General features: G+C 54.9%; 1 protein-coding gene and 1 long non-coding RNA gene across 12 annotated transcripts in view; both read right to left on the bottom strand.

The window, feature by feature from the left end:
• Positions 1 to 1,687: 1,687 nt before the first annotated feature.
• LOC309666404 lies at positions 1,688 to 3,063 on the bottom strand. Its single transcript, XR_014267081.1, has 3 exons — positions 2,980 to 3,063; positions 2,578 to 2,714; positions 1,688 to 2,327 (listed from the first exon to the last, which is right to left on the bottom strand). It is a non-coding gene; the product is annotated as an uncharacterized lncRNA (long non-coding RNA).
• Positions 3,064 to 13,594: 10,531 nt separating this feature from the next.
• RBM33 (RNA binding motif protein 33) overlaps positions 13,595 to 20,154 on the bottom strand; it is a 118,208-nt gene continuing 111,648 nt past the window's right edge. For 10 of the 11 annotated variants that reach the window (XM_082473756.1, XM_082473765.1, XM_082473764.1 and 7 more), the window contains one exon: positions 17,093 to 19,933. In XM_082473756.1, coding sequence (XP_082329882.1) covers positions 19,885 to 19,933 — 49 coding nt within the window. In that variant the 3' untranslated portion in view covers positions 17,093 to 19,884. Of the gene's footprint in view, positions 14,076 to 17,092; positions 19,934 to 20,154 lie in introns of those variants that run through there. The other variant, XM_082473762.1, reaches the window with a different exon arrangement.

The following is a 20,154-nucleotide window of genomic DNA, read 5'->3' as shown; positions in this document are numbered from 1 at the left end:
GCTGTGTCATAGGCTCAGCCGCGCTGGGCGGTCACTGAGGGCTTTGGTTTAGTGAAGGCTGCTGTCCCGCTTTGCGCTCTGGGCCCAAATGCCTCTGCAGGCTGAGCTTCGGAAAGGTGGGCCGTGTGGCCTCAGGGCGTCTCAGCAGATTAAACATGTCTGGAGGCGGGCCTGGGTTTAGGGGAACAGAATTGAACTCGACGGCCTCGGGCCGGTCTCGGTCCCACCTGGTCAGGGTCTGGAGAAGCTGCTTCTGAGGCTAGGGCTGAGGCCCCTGGGGGCTTCTGTGCTGAGGTCTGGTGAGATGTGGCTCTCCAGGAGGCCGAGGGCCCCGATGGGTGGTGCTGGGGCCAGAGCTCACCCTCCGGGCAGGAGTGGTCCCCGGTCCTCCTTGGTCCCCTAGGTGGTCAGCAGGGTTTCGATCCCTGGTAAGGTTGGTGGTTTCTGTTCCAGTGACTGTTCAGGTCTGAGTGTGAAGTCAAACCAGGGGCACAAAGCACACCAGCAGCTCTGGCCAGACTGATCCACTGGACTAGTTAGCGGGCAGAGAGAGAGGTCAGGTGTTGGCCTGGCCCGAAGGCCCTTGGCAGCGCCCCCTCCTGGTCGGGCAAGATTGTGGCACCCTCGCCTGTTTCCCCCCCTCCCTCCCCACCTTTTAAGACCCTTCGCAGCTTTACAGTGAGAATTCTCTTTTTCACGTCCACCGCGTAGAGGAACGAAGTGCAGGGCATCGGGCAGGTGCAGTACTGCCGCCGGACGAGGGCCCACTTCTCCATCTTCAGGGTTGACAGGACCAAGAGTTTGTGCCAAGTGTGTGCGTGGTGTTGCCGCCGGCCTCCCTCGTGACTAATTGCATATCTATTCCTGTCAAACACGCGTACCAGAATGTACTTGAAACTGTTATCTTTGTGCTCTGTTGTTTGAATAATTAAAGAAGTTACAGAGACTTTGTGCGTGTCTGTTCTGTGGCAGAATTCCCGTCCCATCCTGTCATCTGCAACTCCCGTTTTCTTCCACCAGGTTGTCCCAAATATGTGAAAGAAGAAATTTCATTGAGAGTGCACACTCCGCATCCATCGGGGTGGTGATGGGCTCTTACGTGTGGGACAAAGCACGAGGCCCGTCCATCTGAGGAAGCTGCCAGCACGCGGCGGCCTGTGTGTGTGGGAGGGAGGCAGCCCCATCCTCTCCTGGTGGAGACCCTTTGCTGTCAGCATCACATCCACATGGGAAATACTGGGCTGACATGCAAAGAATGCCGGCTGGTTGCAAGATTTGGCAAGAAAGCAACAAAGTGCCTGCCTGTGAGCCAGCTCCAGGGCTGGGGGGCGGGGGGAGGCATCTGGGTGCCCCAGTGACGCAGAAGAGTGGCCGGTCCATCCTTGTGAAAGAACCATCCACTCAAGGGGGTTGAGAGGTCCAGGGAAGTGACCTTCATAGTTTCTCATCGGCCAACCATGGCCCCAGGGACAAATCTGGACAGCGGCCCGTTTTTATACAGCCCACAAGCCGAGATCGGGTTTTACATTTTAAATGGTTGAAAATAAAACAGCTAAAGAAGACTATTCCATATGTGAAAATTCTGTAAAATCTGTAACTCAGCTTCCATCAGCAAGTTTCTCTTGGAAGCCTACTCCCCCCACCCCCCACCCCACCCCACCCCCCCCACCCCACCCCCCCAGGCTGCCTCATTCCTCTGCCTGCTGTCCCGGGGGGGCCCTTCAGGCTCCCACAGCTCCCACGGCTCCCGAGAAGCTGCATCAGGGACCACGCAGCCCACAGAGCCTGAAGTATGTACTATCCGGGTCTTTACAGAGAACGTTCGCCAACCCCCGTCTAGGATCTCATGGAAACCCAGCCCGCTGTGGTGGGGCTGGAACGTAGTGGGGTGAGGCCAGCACAGCACATTTTCTATTGGAATTCAAAGGCTCCCATTGCTCCTCGATGCGGTCACAAGTCCAGCAAGAGCTGGTGGTGTGACAGGCGAACCCTGTGCTAGCCTGGAGGTAAACTGGAGACACCCACCTGTAAAGACCCACGAGCATGCAGGCTTCATCCCAACCTGGTGAAAATCATCACCCCCAGGGGGAAAATAGGAACCCCGTGTTTGGAGGTAAACTTCTTGGCTTTTCTTGGCTGAGCCTGATTTTCTCAAAGGAAGAAGAAACTGACAGTAATTCACCTTCTATAAACAAGCTCTGGGCCAACCAAGAAGACAGGGAAACTGCATGAAGGTGGCGTTTTCAATGGGTGTCTTTGGTTTTCAGGATGAGGGCAGCTATGCTCCCAGAAGGGGGAAACTGGTTTAAATAAGAGGCTCAAGAAATCTGAAAAGATAAATTCGAAGAAATATTATGCCGAAAACCCAAGGATTTCCCCCGTACAACTGAACCGGGTCCTGGGTGGAAACTTCCACGTCCCAGGCCAGGGCCTGGGTGTTTGCTTCCAGGGGAAGGTGATGCCCTTTCCGTGGACGCCAAGCCTCATCCCAGGCGGGAAATTCCCTTTCTCCAGACCCCCAGGAAGGCTCAAGGCTTCCCTTTCTGAGCCTTGCCACCAAAAGGCAGCAAAACAAACCCGATGTCTTTGGAAGGAGCTTTGGGCGCCGGGTCCCGGTGTCTGTCACCCTGCGGGTCCAAGTCATCAGAATCCCAGCCGAAACCCTGCAGCCAGACCCAACAGGCAGGCCGCACATGGGCCAGGAAAGCAGGGGCCTGGGCAGAGACGTGGGCGGGGAAGGGGGGCTGTTTCAGGAAGAGCCCCAGAGCGTTGGCATCGGCACGGGACCACCAGGTGGAGCTGGACCTGACCCCTCCCCCTGCTGCTGGTGGTGGTACTCCGTGGCCTATGTGGCAGGGCACAGCCAACCTTCCTGAGCCCGGGGCTCTGCGGGTCAGTGCCCCATCGCTGCCAGCACCGGGCGGCCACCGCCCCTTCCGCGGACGCGCTCCGGCTGGCCCGGCCGGCCCCGTCTCTTACCTTCCCGGGACGGCGCCCGCCCTCCCGGGCCTGCGGCCGCTCCGCTTCTCGCTGGGACTTCCGGGAAGCCTCCTTCCCCTCGCCTTAGATCAGGGGGTATTTCTAAGGGCAGCAGAAGCGCCAAGCGCAGGAGGCGGCTGGGAGCAGAGGGCTGGGCTGCGGACTTGCTGGCTCAGGGCGGCACCGTGCCTCCGGTTCAGCCGAGAAAGTTTCCCGGGATCCGGCATCACGGAGGGGCACCCGGGCTGGCAGGAGAAACGCTCCTGAGTGGAGTCCGAGCGCCCTCTGCTGGTCACGGTGGGAAAGTCGGGCCTCGCGCCCGGACAGGGGCCGACAGTGATGGGACCGCCGGCGGGGGCTGATCAACACAAAATATCAAAAGTACCTTCAAAAAGAGGGCAGTGGCGGCAGGGCAAGCCCCCAGAGAGGGGTGACGTGTGGGGTCAGAGCCGACAGCACCGCCCTGTCCTGCATCCCCTCCCCACCAGTTGAAGCCCAGCCATCAAAGCTGCCCCCGTGCACCAGGCCGGGTCAGTGCTCTAAAGCATCACTTTCTTCTTTATTCTGACCAGTAGCCAAAAAAGGAAGAAGAAAACGATGACTGTGCTGGGAAAACTGAAGCCTAGAAACGTGCGCTGAGGAGGGCGGCCGGGCACCCTCGAGCCTTCCTCTCCCTTAACTGGGGCTGAGGGTCCCCGGGCTGGGAGGCCCCGCATCCGGGCCCCGCTGCAGCCCTTTCCGAGCTGAGGGGCGTGGCCAGGGCTGCGACTTGGCGAGTCCTCCTCCCGAGGGCCGGGGTGGCAGCGTCCGGAGGTTTCTGGACCTGTGGACCATCACTTGGCTTCCGTGGCCTGGAAACAACTTCCCACATCTGGGGGTGAGGGGTGACCTGTGAGAGGCTCGTAGGAAGGACAGGGTCACACACGTGGACAGTAGTCGTGGTGGCCTCTCCTTTACCAAGAGGGAACCACTGGGCTCCCCGCTCCCCAGCCCTCTGACCGGGGGGTTAACTCTGCCAGGCCTCCATTCCACCACAGGGCAGATGAGACAGGGCACCCTGAGGTCCCTTTAAGCTCAGAAATACCCCTGATCTAAGGCTGGATCACTCCTCTGTCCCGTACTCAGGCCTCACCTGGATTCAGGTGAGACTCTGATGGAGTCCGTCTGCACACACGAAAAAAGATGACCTGACAGTCTTTGAAAATTCTAGATGAAGGCATCTGAGTCTCTGTGAACCCATGTCTGGGGTCGGCTGCCGTGGAGCGCCGATGCCAACACCAGCCGTGTCCTGAGTGACAAAGCACGGGGCGGGGTGGGGGGGGCTCTTCCCTCGAGCGGCCTTCACGGGGGACCCGTCCCTGCGCTGGACGCCATCCTCAGTGGGAAAGAACCCGGCATCTGCCCCGCCCCGGTGCCCTCTGCAGCAACACCTGGGGACCAGAGACACTGTAGGAGAAGTGCCCCCTCCCTGAACCCCAGGGCTGGCTGGGGCGGGAGCAGAGTTGTGCGGAGGGCGACTGGGGACGGGGAGAAGAGACCCCTCTGCCCTCATCCACTGTAGGCCAGGAAGCACTTTCCTCCCAGCCCCTCCCGGGCAGAGCCCAGAAGGCCACCCAGATGCAGATCCCAGCGCAGCCGCTGCTGTGGGGAAAGCACCCCTTTCAGCTCTCTTCCTCTTTCTCAAGGAAGAAGTTGAAGAAAAAAGAAGAAACCTAATAGACCAACGCTGATCGAACATCCAGAACCCCTTCCCTGTTGGAGCTCGCTCTGCGATACGACCGGCCCGCACACGGTGTGCCCACGTGGAGGAGCCCCGTCTCCCCAACTCCCGGCCACGCGGCACCACAGCCATGCTGCCTGCGGCGCACGCTGCCTTCTCCGGGTGCCCCCCGCCCCGTTTATTTGCGTCCAGGGGTCCACGATCTCGGGACAGCCTGCGGGAGAGGCTTTCGAGTGACTGCCCTGAAGCCCAGGGCCGAGCCAAGAACCAGACAGCGCGCGGCGGAGGGCACCTCCTGCAGACGGCACCAAGCTTGGGTCCCACTGCAGCCCCAGACCCCCCACCTGCCCTCCTGGCCACCAGCCCACCCACGGAGGGCGCAGGAAGGTGAGCACCGGGGGTGAGAAGGAAAAGGGGAAACTGAGGCAGCCTGGGGGTCTCAGCCGCCAGCCCCCGTGGTCCCAGGTGCATCTGAGGAGCCTGCCCAGCCTCAGCAAAGAAGCCCCGACACCCCAAGTCGGCCGGGAGGCTGAGCCGGGAAGGGGCGGCCCCGGGGGGTCTCAGCGCATCCACGCCCACCACAGGACGGGCTGTGAGGAGCTTCATAGATACATATCGATTTGTTCCATTATCTGTTTCCCTAGTTCAACGGAAGGAGCACACTTCCGTCGTGGGGAGAGTGAAGTGATTTTTAAATGCCAGGAGCTCAGATCCTGCCCGTGCGGTCAGGCCGCCCTCTGCCCTGCAGCCCCTCGCTCCCCGGCCGAGTGGCACTCGGGGGCGGCGCAGGACGGCCCGTTTCATCCCTTCCCGGTTCTGTGACTTAAAGCGACCCCGGCGGCCCTCACGCGGGCCCCACCTGGACGCCAGTGCCCTCCCCGCCGCTCCGAGCTATTTATAGGCAGTGCTCCGTGTCGGTCCTGAACACGAGGTGTTCAGTCCAAAAAGAACCTTTTTAGGTCAAGGAAATGAGTTTAAAAATACTTTGCCTGCGCGTGAGCCAGCTGGAGGGCGCAGCCTTCCCATCCTCAGCCTTCTCCGGGCGGACCCTCTGAGCGCAGGCCGCTGGCCCTCCTGCCCGTCCTGCCCGCCGTGACCTCCAGCCCCCAGGGAAGACGCCCCAGGGCAGACAGACCCCCCCCCAAGGCCAACTCCAGGAGAGGCAGGGCCCCCGCTGCCTCCCGCTCCCACCCCGGAAGGTGCAGACAGGCAGGTGAGCACACGAGCTTCTGGATGAAGCGCTTGAGGGTGTGGCTGGGTGTGCAAGTGTACGTGTGAGTGTGCGGCATGCGTGTTCGCAAGTCTACCGCGGGAGTTGTGAGTGTGCACGCACACGCGTGTGTCTGCGTGAGCGGAGGAGTCGGGGAGGAGTCCGCAGGCGCCGGGCCGCAGAGCGAGGCCCAGACTCTGGCTGAGCGAGGACATGCCTTCTGAGTCCAAGGGCACCCGGAGGGGGTGAGGCGAGCTAAAGCCGCCTGTCTTCCTGCCGAGAGAGGCGGCTCGGGCTAGAAACGCTAGGCCCCTGGGGAGTAAAGCCTTTCGGTCACTTCTTCAGTATCGACTCCTCCTCTGAGGATGGGTCTTGAGAGGAACGGAACAGGCAGGTGACGGGGTCCTGGGACAGGCCACGTGGGGACCACGGGGCCGCCGGAGGGGCAGGTGGAGGACAGAGGGACTGAGGGCCCCAAACAGAGCTGAGGGGCCGCAGAGGAGAGGGGAGGGGGCCCCGGGGAGGCTGTGAGCTCCCTCTCCCCAGCCCCACACTCCCCTCCGCTCCTGAGCCCTCGGTTAATACGATTTCATATCCTCAACCAGGACAGGGGACTTGCGGCAACAACACGCCAAGCCGTGTGGCCCTGGCCCAAACCGGCTGTCGTCAACGTCACCGTTCACAGCACACAGGGGCTGTTGTGCACTGGACAACACGCGTGTGCGTATCTGTGGTACACGTACGCTATGTACTGTAAGCAACATAACGCACATCACACAGGCCCAGCACTTACACGCGTTCGGTAAGTGGCAGCAGTTACATCTTCTATCCAATCGAAGCTGCCTAACTTACCAGTGGGAGGTACCAATGGAAGTTTACACACACCACGGTCCTTCCTCAATGGCCGTTTTCTGCAACATCAAGGCGCTGCAGCCGTCTGACGATGCCCTCGAGATGAACAACAAGATGTGTGCAACTGCATCTTGAGTGCCTCCTGGCTGATGGCGAGTGTCAGACATACCCCGTCTCAGAGATGTCGAGGGTGAAAAAAAGGAGTATCTTACAGTCAACGTACTACAATACAGTGTAGACTTCTTCTCTAGAGAACTTTAAATTTGTTTCACAAAGAGTAAGGGCCATAATGCCATATTTTATAAAATCAATATGGATATTTACATACATATATTAAAAAATATGTTTTTTCCCGAAGCCTGGGGCTTACAAGATGACGGGATCAAGTCACCATGAAATCCAGGAGGAGGGGGGTGTGGAAGGTGAGGACCAGAAGTCACTGATGTCCAGTGTGACCTGAGGGCCTTTCATCCTCCAAGATTCCCCACCAGGACTCCCAGGAAGCAGCTGCTTTCTACTGAAGGGCTGACAGCTTTGCTTGGTCCCCGGGCCTCATGCCACGTTGGTTTCTGGGCCCCAACCAGGGGAAGACGTCTTGCAGCTGAGGGTGGCAGGGGCCCGGCTCAGGCTCCATGCCTCCTGCCCGGGCTGTGCTCTCCCGTGGCCACGCGCCCCCCTCCATGCCGTGTCCCAGGTGGTCACCGCGCCCCGCCGACTCCTGCACAGGTCATAACACCTGAATTCCAAGGAGCGCCTGCAGCCGGTCGCTCCCATTTGAAACGTTTACAGTTTCTCTTCGAACAGAAGGGTTTCCTCACTGCACACTCAGCCCCCGTCAGCAGACTGAACAGGAGAGGCTCTCCCAGTGTGCCGGGCAGCCAGGGATGCTGGGCCCCGCGGACGGGAGCACTGAATCCGCAGTCCTCGCAGCCCCCGTGGGAGCAGGTGAGGGGCAGGATCAGGGCCCAGATGGTCCTCCTCCAAGAGGAGCTCATGTGGTACCATCTGGGGACAAGTTCTTCTACTTGTTCACTTATGAACTGAGCACCTTTTGAGTGACAAGCACAATTCTGGGCCCTCTGGATACAGCAGGGAAAGAAAAAAAAAAAACAGGAAATATTTCCTCCCTTTCTAGAATTTACTTACTTATAGAGTGAAGGGAGGCATGTGATCAACAAAATATACAAAATGTAGTAAGTTATTAGGTTGTATTACCCAACAGGATAGGAGGTCTGCTTCCAATCAGGACAGAACGACCACAGCCCAGCTGGTTCTGCCCCTGTACCAGGCATGAAATGGAGTGAGACGTATGCAGCATCTCTGCCAGGTGCCGGACCACAGGCACACAGGGCTGTCATCACACATGGCCGGCTTTCTGCCTGGAGGAACCTTCCAGACCTCAGTGCAGGGCCGTGGACCCCGAGTGCAGCACGCCAGTTCGGCTGAGCCGAGCAGACTGGAATTTGTGGTGCAGGGTCCTGGGGAGGACGAAGCAGAGGAGGAACTCCAGACACTTGCAGGGGGTCCCCGTGAGTCCTGGCTTTCTCCTAAGCTGCACGTGTTCCGGGCATGACACCGTGGGGCTTGGCAGGAATCAGCCACGAAGAACCGTGAGCTACGCAGACTGCAGAGGACTCAGTGCTGGGAGAGGAGGCGCTCTGACCAGACACAGCGGAAACATCACTGAACATCCTGGGCAATCAATCTGCAACTCCAGCCCCAGGAGCCCTGAGCAAGGGCCCCCCAAGATGGACCAAACCAAGCTGGAAACGACGTCTCAAAGCCTCGTGCCAACCCTCCATGAGATTGGCTGCCTTCCAGAACAAAAATGAACATTCTTTAAATCAGGACAACAAATTCCAGATTCCCAAAATGATGTGTCCAAAATGTCCAATATACAATCCAAAATTACTGGACATTCTAAGAAGGAAGAGACCAGGGTAAAAACTCCCAGGAGAATAAAGTAGTATAAGGAGAGAGAAAATAATGGTAGCAAGGGAACGGGGAGATTATTTAGAGAGTGGTCGCCTTGACAGAGAGCAAAGGCCTGAGAGCGTGCACGGAGAAGGCCAGGAAAACATCCAGGGGCAGAGCATCCTAGGGCGAGGACACAGCAAGTGGAATCCTGCTTGGCTTATCAAGAAAGGGCAGGGCAGCGAGTGTTGGCTCGGGCCGAGTGAGCGGAAGGGTGTGAGATGAGCTAATATGATGGGGGTCAAGGGACCCAAGGCCTGGAAGGCTGTTGTGGGGATTTTGATTTTAGCCTGAGTAAGATGAGAAATCACCGGAGCATTCCCAACAGAGGAGTGATGTCACCTGACTTACATCTTAAGTAAGATGCTTCCAGGGCTTCCCTGGTGGTGCAGTGGTTGAGAATCTGCCTGCCAATGCAGGGGACACGGGTTCGAGCCCTGGTCTGGGAAGATCCCACATGCCGCGGAGCAACTGGGCCCGTGAGCCACAACTGCTGAGCCTGCACGTCTGGAGCCTGTGCTCGGCAACAAGAGAGGCCACGATAGTGAGAGGCCTGCGCATCGCGATGAAGAGTGGCCCCCGCTTGCCACAACTAGAGGAAGCCCTCGCACAGAAACGAAGACCCAACACAGCCAAAAATAAATAAATAAATTAAAAAAAAAAAAAGATGCTTCCAGCTGATGTTTGGTAACAGACAGTAGAAGGTTAAGAGCGGATGCAGGGAAATCAGTCTGGAGACCAGGCCGGCCTTCCAGGTGAGAGATTGGTGGCTTTCACTAGGGTGGCAGCTGTGGAGCCAGAAGTGGTGAGATTACAGATACACTTGGAGGACAGGGCTTGCTGAGTGTGGGTGGTGCGTTAGGGGGGAAGGGGAGGCAAGGATGGCTCCAAAGTTTGGGGCCTGAGCATCCTTAAGAAAGGAGTTGCCATTTCCTGAGATGGGGAGAGAAGGGCAGAGATCAAGAGTTCAGCTGGATTAGGTGTGAGCTGCCTACTGAACATCTCAGGAGGAACAGAAGGTTCGAGTCTGGGGTTCAGGAGAAAGTCCCCAGGAGGATGGGAAAGTCCATGGGACTCAATGGCTTTACAGAGCTACTGAATTGCCTGAGGTCATGTAGGGAGTGTGTGTGGACTGAGAAAGGGAGAGGTCCAAGGACTCTGAGCTTTAGCCACCAGGAAGTGAGGAGGACCCCACCTGGAGACAAAGAAGCAGGTTCCAGTGAGGTAGGCTGAAAACGAAGAGAAGGCGGTGTCCTGGGCATCGGGGGAAGCCAACTGCTTTACACACGCCGATGGACTCAAGAGGAGTCCGGAGGCTTGATCCTTGAATTTGGTGACATGGGCACCAGGAACATTCTTAGCAAGAGAAGTTTTGGGGGAACGTTGGGGTCGAAAGCCAGACTGGTGTGGATTCAACAGAGAATTTTTAAAAGAGAAAGCGGAGGCAGCAAGAAAAGATAACTCTTTCAGTGAGTTTTACCAAAAGGGGGAAAGAAGTACGCCCTGGTCACCAAAAGTGGTTACGAGGTCAAGGGAGAATTTTTTTCTTAAATGGAGGCTATTGCTGCATGTTTGTTGCTAACGGGAAAGGTGCAGTACAGAAGAAACAATCCAGGGGTGAGAAGAGATACCTGCAGGTGCCGGTCCTCCGGTGAGGGGGGCGGGAGGCAGTGCGGCTGGGATGCCGGCCTTGCATAGGAGCAAGGATGCTTGCCTACCGTTGCAGCGGCCGGCGGTTCACGCAGAGCACCTGAAGGCGTGTTGGGGGTCTGGTGGTGAGGGGATGTGGGAGTTCTCTTCTGAGCGCTCCTGCTGTAGTAATGCAATGGGAGCGGGGAAGGGGCTGCTGACACTGAAGAGAGGAGGAGATGTGAAAATGCTCCCGTGAGCGTGACTCTGACCTGATCGGGAGATACAGTAGGGTTACCCGGCTGCACGGGGGGCTCACCTTTGAGGTCTGCAGCTGTGAATTCCGAGTAGGCCAGGCAGTGTGGCTGCCCGTTTTTCCAGCCGTGGTCACAGCTGGGGTGCGAGGCAAGTGTTCTGGAGGACTGGGGTCTTGCCCAGGGAGCATCAGAGCAGGAAGAGGACAGAAGCAAGGGAGTCGAAAGAACGCAAGGAGCTGGTTCCCAGCGGCAGCCAGGAAACCGACGTCGGGGGACAAGCAGTCAGGAGAGGCCGGGCTGGGGCGGGGGGATCCCGGCGGCGTGGAGACTGGCTAGTCGGGGCGCCAGCCGATCTGGAGTCCAGGAGGTGTCCACACAGGCCACGGGGTATATTTTCTGGCCATGACCCGGTGGCCGACAAGGGGTGGAAGGGGGCAGCTGAGGGTGGAGAGGAAGGCAAGCGACCAAGAGTCTCCATCTCATATCATGTTGTGGGAATGACATTTCCTAAGAGTAATGACCAAAGAAACGGGGGAGAGAAACCGGGAGGGCGTGACGCGGGGGGCGGGGATGTGTGTGTGACCATGGGGGAGGGTGGTGACCCTGGGGAGGTGGCGACCCTGGGGAGGTGGCATCCACAGTGGGCAGTGAGTGGTAGAGTCCCACCTCTGGTTCGTCCAAGGATTTGGGCCTCCGGCAAGTACCCCTGAGGAGGGAGGAGTTCCCGGTCACGCAGACCCGAGCATCCGATGTGCAGAGCATCCGATGTGCAGAGCATCCGATGTGCAGAGCATCCGACGTGCAGCCGGCCCGGGAGGGAAGGAGGGCTGGGACCTGCATCGAGGAGGACGCAGGCCGGGCGGGCGCGGGGCAGGGTGGGTCCCGGGGCGGTGCCATTCCGGCTGTGCGGTGACCTGCGCCCTCAGGGCGGCTGCAGGGTGCCCCCTGGCTGGTGCTCGTGCTTGGCACTCGCGGCTGGAAGCTGCAGGGGCAGGGCCTCCCAGTGGTCGCGTAGCCCTCGGCGCCCACCGCCCGGCCGCCGCGAGCCGCATCCACCCGAGGACCCCTCCCGAGCAGGCCGCCAGCGCAGGGGGCCGCCGTCCTCCGGCCAAACCTCTGCTCTCCTTCTCCCCACGCCGATCTGGGTCCCTAGGCCGGGCCCACCCGTCTCACCTCAAGGCGGGGGGCAATCCGTCCGCGAGGGTCCCTGACACGTCCTGCCCCCCTTCATCACCCAGGCACAAGTGTGGACGCAGGTTAGGGAGAGGTACTTGGTGCGAGGCTCAGCGTTCATTTTCTGGTTTGGATCTAACTGAAACCTCTCTGCCTCTCACCCCGCCTACAGGCGACACCAGAAGTGGAGCGAGGAGACGATATTTCCGAGCATGAAGCTGAAAAATCGCTGTGCTCGTCACTTCTTTAAATCTGGAAGCCACACCTCAAGCTGCAGACGTGTGACTTCCTGCGCTTCTCTTTCTTGGAGCCACAATTCCTAAGCGCTGCACTCGCCTAGAGAACTCTTTCACGACTTATTTTTCTCTTCAGACTTGACTATAAATAATTTCCTTCCAAATATGGAAATACACTGTTGAGTAAAAGAGCCTGTCAGATGAGAGCTGGGTGAGAACCGTGGAGACAGCTGCAGCCTTTCCACAGGAGTCACGGGAGCGCAGAGTACCTCCCCGCCTCCCGAGCCTGCCAGGAGGCTCCCACCCGCCGGAGACACACGCTCTCTCCTCCAGCCCTTGCAGGGATACTCGCCCAGACCTCTCCAGGCCGGGCGGGGGTACAAAGGGCTGGAGATCTGAAAGCACCTTTCAAAGGAGCTCCATTCATAAGGAATCCCCCCAATTCAGAGAAACCCACTTTCGACCTGACATCTCCAGGTGTTGAGTCCATCTTCCTGAGATCCCATTACTCAAAGCAAAGGTCAGCCTTTTAGAAGAAGAATGACTTATCCATGGAATATGGATTAAAATAGAAGAAAAATGGCTTTGACTTTAATCACTAGGTGTTTTCCGATTCTGACTGAGGTTTAAAAATTCCACTAAATCAGATCTGAGAAATTGATTAGATGCACTGACCTCTGTGATACATCACTTCCTTCTGTGTTCCCCCAAACCAGCCTTCTTTCTCACCTTCTCCCTTCCTTACCTGAAACCTGGGACCCTTCTCCTCACCCTTACCATGGGGAGAGCAGTGCTGAGCTACGGCTTACCTTTGAAAGCCAGTCTCATGTCTGTCAGTGAGGCAGCGGGTGTGTGTGGATGGAGCCCAGGTTCCTGGCCTGTACAGCGTGATGGGAAGTGGGAGGGGGGAACCTCTGGTTTTCTCCTCCTCAAGCTTTTCCTTTAACAATGTTTGGTTTGTGGGGGGGGGGGGGAGGGAGGGGGGAACCTTTATTTTTCTAAATATTTTCAAAATAGACCATGAATTATGAGCAATTTGTCGCAGCGTGAAAAGCACTGAGGATGCCTTAAGTGGGAAGCGGACACAGCAGGGCCAGTGCATGTGGCTTCTCAGACAGGCCGTGTGCACGTGACAGAAACAGAAGTCACCAGGCAATGGCGGTAGAAAGGCATGGGCGACTGATTTTCCCCACTTTCAGTGTTACGATTAGTGCTGGAGTACAGATTTCCTTTGAAAACCTGTACAGATTACTCGTGATGTTTTAAAAAACTAAAGAAGAGAACAGAAGTCTCCCACTTGCAACAAACAAAACACATGACGACGCGTCCGCTCGGTCGGTTCAGACTCACGAGACCGTGGACTGCAAGGAAGACAGGCACCTGACCCTCCACCAATGAGACGCCTGTGCAAGGCCAGCGCTGAGCAGAGGAGGCGGGTCTGGGGGGCCTGGGGACAACTCCTAGCCTCGGAGGGACGGTCCCAGGGCCCTCTGTCCACACGGGCAAGACATGGGACGGACCGAACCCGAGTGCGAGAAAAAATAAAAGCTACAGGACAAAAGCAGAAACTGCAAGGTATTTATTAACACATCTTTCAAATTACAGTACAGTTCAAAACATATTTCTCAGCATGGAATCACATAAATGATACACACAAGAATACAGTTTTTCCAACCACGTCACAACTGTTCTTCACATATATTCCTGATAAAGCTGTCACAGTGATTAGAGCAAAGTGAAAAATGGGGTAAAACAAGGCAACATCATTTCCCGCAAATGTGTGTAGCGTTTGGTAGAAAACACGGAGTAGATCACCCAGAGGAAAGCAATTCGCTCAGCCCTTGATGTCTCAACTCCCAGTGCGCGCCCCATAACCACAGCTTCAGACTCGACGCCGAGCTGGCCCAGGCCAGCTCACAGCGATTAGCAGTAAGGTTAGGAAGGATCACAGTCAGCGAGAGCGGTAACAAAGTCAAACAGGCCGCCACCTCCCAGTGGAAGAAGAGGCACGCTACCACTAACACTCAACTCATGCAAAAGAGGTCCTGCAAAAGTGGATAAAAACAGAGAAGGGGTGATTAATGGCAGGGCCGGCGCAGGCTGCAGGACGCTGGCTTCCGCGGGGCCCCAGCCCCTGAGTCGGACTGCAAAACAACAGAATCCAGATGTTACTCTCGCCAACCAAAGACCTGGAGGGACAAACCGTGAGTAAAACCTGTCAAAGCAAAGGTTTAGATGTAATCGAGTTGTCGACACAGCACAAAGATATTCACGGCACTGAGAGCGGAATTCTAAACGTTAACATTCGGACAGAGCAGCCAGGAAGGAGCGCCGTCACCAGATGAAGAAGCCGTCACCAGGGGAGGCGGCAGGAGAAGAGAGTGGACACCCAGCAACGGCGAGTGGAAGAAGGGGCCGCGCCTGAGGACGGGGGAAGGAGGGTTTGGCAGGGAGAGCCCCGCAGGAAGGAAGGCGGGTGTGCACCAGGCCTGGCTGGCGCGGCCCAGACCCTCGGCAGCAGCAGCAAGGCGCGGCGGGGAGCCCGGCAAAGAGAACCAGCTCAAAAATGGGGGGCGGGGAAAAGTCAGGTTTCAGGCTGTGTTGTTGGCGGACCTGAAAATTAAACAGTGGAATTAAAGCCTTGGAGTTAAAATCCTCACAAAGGAAGAACAATTCTGGATCCCATGCCTGTGAAAAGCAAAGCTGAATCATAAAAACAAATGATTATCTGCTCTTCCGTCAACAGTATAAATGTGTGCTGCATGCATGCGTGTTGCTTTAAAAACATAAATTATATACTCTAAGACAATACTGCAGAGTGCACACAATTTAAATAGTCCTTTAAAAATCAGGTTCCATTACGTGCCCTTAAAATGAAAAATAGTTTAAAAGAAAATCATGCTAGCAAGAGGTCTACTTTCTAGAGTATATAAATTACTAAATACAGAATATATTAAAACAGTACAACTGTTTGTCCACTCTGGAAAATATTAAAATTCAAAGACTACATCATGTTCCTTTTTAAAAGGCCTGTATTTTTCTACATACCTTTCAAAATTAGTAAAACAAAACACCAACATGGAGGCCTTTTTACATTTTAGTTGGTAAGAAGTAAAAGCAAAAAGCAACTTCTCACTAAAAATACCTGTTCTGCCTGCCCATCTTAATGAAAAGATTTCCTACCAAAACACGGCACAGAAAAGAGCCAGTTAAGATTTTCTGCACCTTCTCTAGAAAGGGCAGGTTACACGTGTAAAACCAATGATCCTTCCCAACCACACGCTACCAGAAGGTATACCTGGGATCCAATATGAATCAGTGAGTTTTGTTTGGTTCTAGGACACAAAACCAAGGGCACTTTAAATGAGAAAAATTAAATAGGTTGTAAAAAACCTTACACAAAATCCTTAGGATTTAATAGAAGTCAAGGCTGACTGCCTTTGCAGAGTTCGTATTTACCAATGTCCAAAATAACGCGTCATTCACAAGTTTTAAGAAGAGTTGAGAAGGTTAATTAAAATGCTCATTAAATACAATGGAATATCTCAACTTTCCCTCTATCGATGTAAACTCCTGTGGCCTCCTTCATGGGGGCTGGGGGCGTCTCCTGGTCCTATTTCGCATCACCCCCCCCCTCTGTTGGTTAATCCCCTTTTAGAATTCTGTCACTTAAAACCCTGTAAAAAATCAATAATACCTTTCAAGCACCCCACCCCCTCCCCCAACAAACAAAGAGAAAGGAGCTGGGCTTGGGGGGACGGGGCGGGGCGGGGCGGCTCTAGCTGAAAGTAGAAGCAGCTCTACTGGGGCGTGCGTGAAGCCCGGAGAGGCACTAGGAGAGCGAGGGCGGCGCGGGCCTGCGCCCGCCGGGACACGCTTCTGGACAAGCGGCCTGCTGCCTCTCCAGGATCTAAGGGACAGAAAGGAGGACAGAAGCCCCCAAGAGCGGCTCTAGGTGCTCTGCACACAGACCTCGACCAAAACCTGACCGTCCCCAGAAGGGGACGACGAGCACATTGAGCTTACCTTCAATTAAACAACAAAGAAATTTAAAAACATAAGAAAACAAAAGCCAAACAGAACAAAACAAAAACCAGAAGCCAAAAAAAAAAACAAAACACAAAAAAACAAAAAAACAAAAAAAACTAAAAAAAGAAAGTGACAGGTTCTCAAAACAACACGGCCTCAGTTCTCATCTACCCTCCACGCAAGCCAGCCAGGCCTCCTCCTGTCCAAGAGCCCGGTGGTCCACCGAGCCCAAGGGGCTGGACCTGGTGCGGACGACCCTCCTCCAGCCCAGGCCGCCAGCGGACATCTACCGAGCCCACCGTGCCCGCCGCCCGCCCGCAGGCCTCCCCACCAGACCGGCTGACTCCTGTGCAGAGCCAGCGTGTTAGAACAAAGCCTCTGATGGACCCTCGTTACCACCCCTCCGTGCTACAACTCTCCTCGCCCCACTTCTAGGCTCCTTCTTCCCTCACCCTGGACACCTCTCCCAGCCTCCTTCCAGCAACAAAGTCTGTTTGCATAATTAAGCCAAATGCCCTTTAAAAAAAGACCCCTTTGTGCAGGATCTAAGCTGTCACAATTCAGAAATGCTACAGAACCAAGCACAAACAATTGTTTATCCAGGACCTTTACAAATCATGAGAAGGAAAACCCCCAATTAGGAATGGTTATGATGCCGCCCCCCTCCCTTCCCCCGTCCCCCCCCGCCCCCCCCGGTGGGGAGGGGGCACAGACACCCACTTAGCATGCTGCCTGCCCAGAAAGGGGGGAACCCGCAATATTTCTTTTGGAAAAAAGAGACGATATTTCTCCTTGAGAAGGATATCAGTATAAGAATTTAACAAATGTGGCCAGACCAACGGTAGTGCAAGGTTACGCTCAGATAAGTAGCTAAGTGAACTTATATTACAGCATAAAATCAAAACAAGATAATGCGAAAAGAAAAAGCTCCTCAGCGCCACACAGTCACCTGCTGTATTTACCTTCTGAGATACACTGATATTTACTGGCTTCTTGAATTTGTGAACAAATAATACACAGGTCAGGATAAATGTATTGACTTACTACCATCTTTATAAAAATCGAATATACACACAAACACATCAACAATTATGGAACTGTATCCATTAAACTTTGATAAGACAACACAAAAGAACTAACAAATAGCTAAGATGCTGCTGAATTGAAAGCATTTCCAATAACATTTCGTTTTAAGAGGTCCATATTTACAGGGTATGCTAACTGCTCCTGCGTATCCTTTAAATGCATGATAAAGAAAGAACAAAGATAATGGTTGCAGCAGATCTTCCAAGAGGGTTCAGCTCACGGTGGTCTGATTTCACTGCGAGAAGTGCACCGAAAATGGAAATAACGTTCCTTTCTAATTCTGCTTCTTTCTTTCCTTTTCCAGTTTCCCTCAAGGAAATCAAGCCTTTGTTCCTAGGCCTGGCTGGCACTAACAGAGCCCGTGACCAGGGGCCGTGTGCATCAGGAGGTGACCGTGGGAAGCCTTTGTAACCAGTCCTTTCCGGAAGGCCCGGCTCGACTTGGCCTTTCAAGAACATTCTATCAAGAGAAAGCTTACTTCTCTGTGTGTGTAGACTGTTAACAGACACACACCTGTCCTGGGGCACCCCTGTCAGACTCAGACAACACAAGAACAGACCTTAAAGTAGCCATGAGGTCTGCCTTGAACAAAGGTGCCCAAATAGGATTCGTTTCTTACCACTAACTAGAAGAAAGTATGCCTGAATGGCTACTTTCCTGAGACAACATGCAGATTTTTAGTTTCAAAGCCACAGCACACTCAGACTATTTCAAAAAGCGGTAAAATTTTGTAAACTCAGCTCATTGTGTCATTAAGTCCTCAGTGATAAAATAAGTCCATTAACTGTGAGCCTTCCTGCTGCCCAGGGCGGGGAAGTGGTCTGGATCTCTCCTATGTGGTGCCTGCAGGTTACCCAACTCACCACTTCAACGCAGCTCTCTGTGGACGGAGCCACATAAGCTACGCTCCTAACCTGTGAACACACCTGTATGTACTACTTGTGAGGACGGGGCAGTGGCCACTGGCCACCTGGAAGCTCCACTGGAGCAGCCGGGGCCAGGCTGGCACACACCGCCACCTCCCAAGGCTTAGGCAGGGGCTTTCTGGAACACGGGTGGCCAGGCACCTCAGCTGGGGGGGTGTTCTAGTGTGTTCTACGAGTGCCTATAGTTTCCTGGAACCGAAATCTTCTGAAGAGCAGCCATCAACACCCACCTTCACATTCCAAGCTCACTCCTAGCACACGGTACCACAGTGGAATCAATGCTACAGAAAGTCTCACCGGGTCTGAAATGCTCTCCTCTGGTTCTGGTAACTTAATTTGAAAAAGTAACATAAAATTTCAACTGTGAAAATAAGAAGATACAAGTTCACATGACCTGTGTCTTAGCTCCCAAGAGAAGGCTGAGAAGGAGGGACGCCTTGCTGCAGGGGGCTTCCTGCTCACATCTGGTCCTCGCTAGGCTAACCAGACGCATTAACTGGTGGTAACAGGCTTCTATTTCCCTTAATTCCATTAATAAATCTCACAGGAAACCTTAGGTATAAAATATAGCTAAAAAGTCTGAGTATGTCCCGGTATCATTTGCTCAAATAGTTCAGGTCCACGTTAGAATCAATCCAAAATAGTGAAACTCCTTCATGAGCAGTACGATAAGGCACTTTCTTCCACGTTTGCCCAGCATGAATTTTACTACAGGTGACTCTAAGGGGAGGAAGCGTCTCTCACCTGAAGGAGCCTACCCAGAATCCCCCAGACACACTGCGCCACACGCCGCGGAGCGCGACAAGCCAGCGCAAACGTCCCCTCGCTCTCGGGTCCGCTGAAGGACAGCGCAGCCCCTGCTCAAAAGGCCTTCAAAAAAGAAAATCTTAATCACAGGTTGCCCAAGCATGTTCTATATGCGTCACAGAGCCGGTGACATGAATATGCCACTTGGGGCTGCATTTAAAAAGAGGAAAAAACCAAACAGGCCTGCGAAAGCTTCAGGCTGTCCTACCCTCCTCACCTGGCAGGTATGCTACGCAGCTCGCCTAGCAGGGAGCCCAGCGAGGGCTGGAGGTGAGGGCGTCCCGACACCTGCTCTCAGCCTGGGGGCGCGTGGCGATGGCCAGCGGCACTTCCGCCGCATGCAGGACGAGTATAAAAAGGGGCTTTCCCTTTGGAACGAGGACTATACAGTTGGCGCTTTTGGAATATTTACAAGAAGCAGAATCGGCCACACAGTTGGCACCGCTCCCAACCACCCTCATACCCTGCTTTCCAGGATATGCAACTGCCAATCATAATCACCCGAATTTTAACCTACGTTTTTACAAGAGCCTTTTGAGGGCTTTCTGAGAAGGTAACACAAGTGAAGCTGGTTGAGAAAACGCTCATCTAGCCTGCACTGAAGATAAGTGCAACCATTATCAAATATTCTTTGCTGTGAAAACTACTGAGAATTTGTGACGTTAATGTTCTTTACTCACTCTAAGTCGCTGTAATCGATCATACATAAGATCACGAAGAACGATGTCTACATGCATTGTAAGCACTTTGAAAACAAAAGAAAGCGAAACCTGTAGTTCTTTGTGGTGACAAGAGAATGTGAAGCGACCTAACACCGAGTCGAGTCTGCCGCGTCCCGTGAGGTCAGCTCTTCTGCAGTCAGTGCTGGGCCGCTGGGCGCTCCGGACAACAGCCACGCAGGGCTGCGGACGGAGAGACCTAAGCGCGCGGGGCTCTGCGCGGCGGCTCCCGGGAAGAAATCCCACAGCGCGTGTGCAGCGTTACGATCGGGCTCTCCTGCCAGAAATCACTCAACAATCAGGGCCACATTTATGTGGGACAAGTCTACCATATGCCTGTGGGGATGTAAAGAAATAGTGACCGTTAAGCTACCTCTGCACACCAGCAGCCACCTGATCAAGTAGAAGGAAACATGCGGACTGGCAGGGAAGATCAACACAAACCCAGGGGTGACCACCCACGTCATAAAAGGAGGCGGCGTGCCCTCTCTCTGCACCCCCGGTGCGTCTCCGCAGAGACAGAGAGCAGGTGGCAGCACGGACCCCTCCCATCTCCC

The sequence above is a fragment of the Balaenoptera physalus genome (assembly GCF_965194825.1).
Source record: "Balaenoptera physalus genome assembly, chromosome: 8".
NCBI lineage: Eukaryota > Metazoa > Chordata > Mammalia > Artiodactyla > Balaenopteridae > Balaenoptera > Balaenoptera physalus.
Note: the sequence above shows the minus strand (reverse complement) of the source record. Positions and strands in the feature narration are given on the sequence as shown.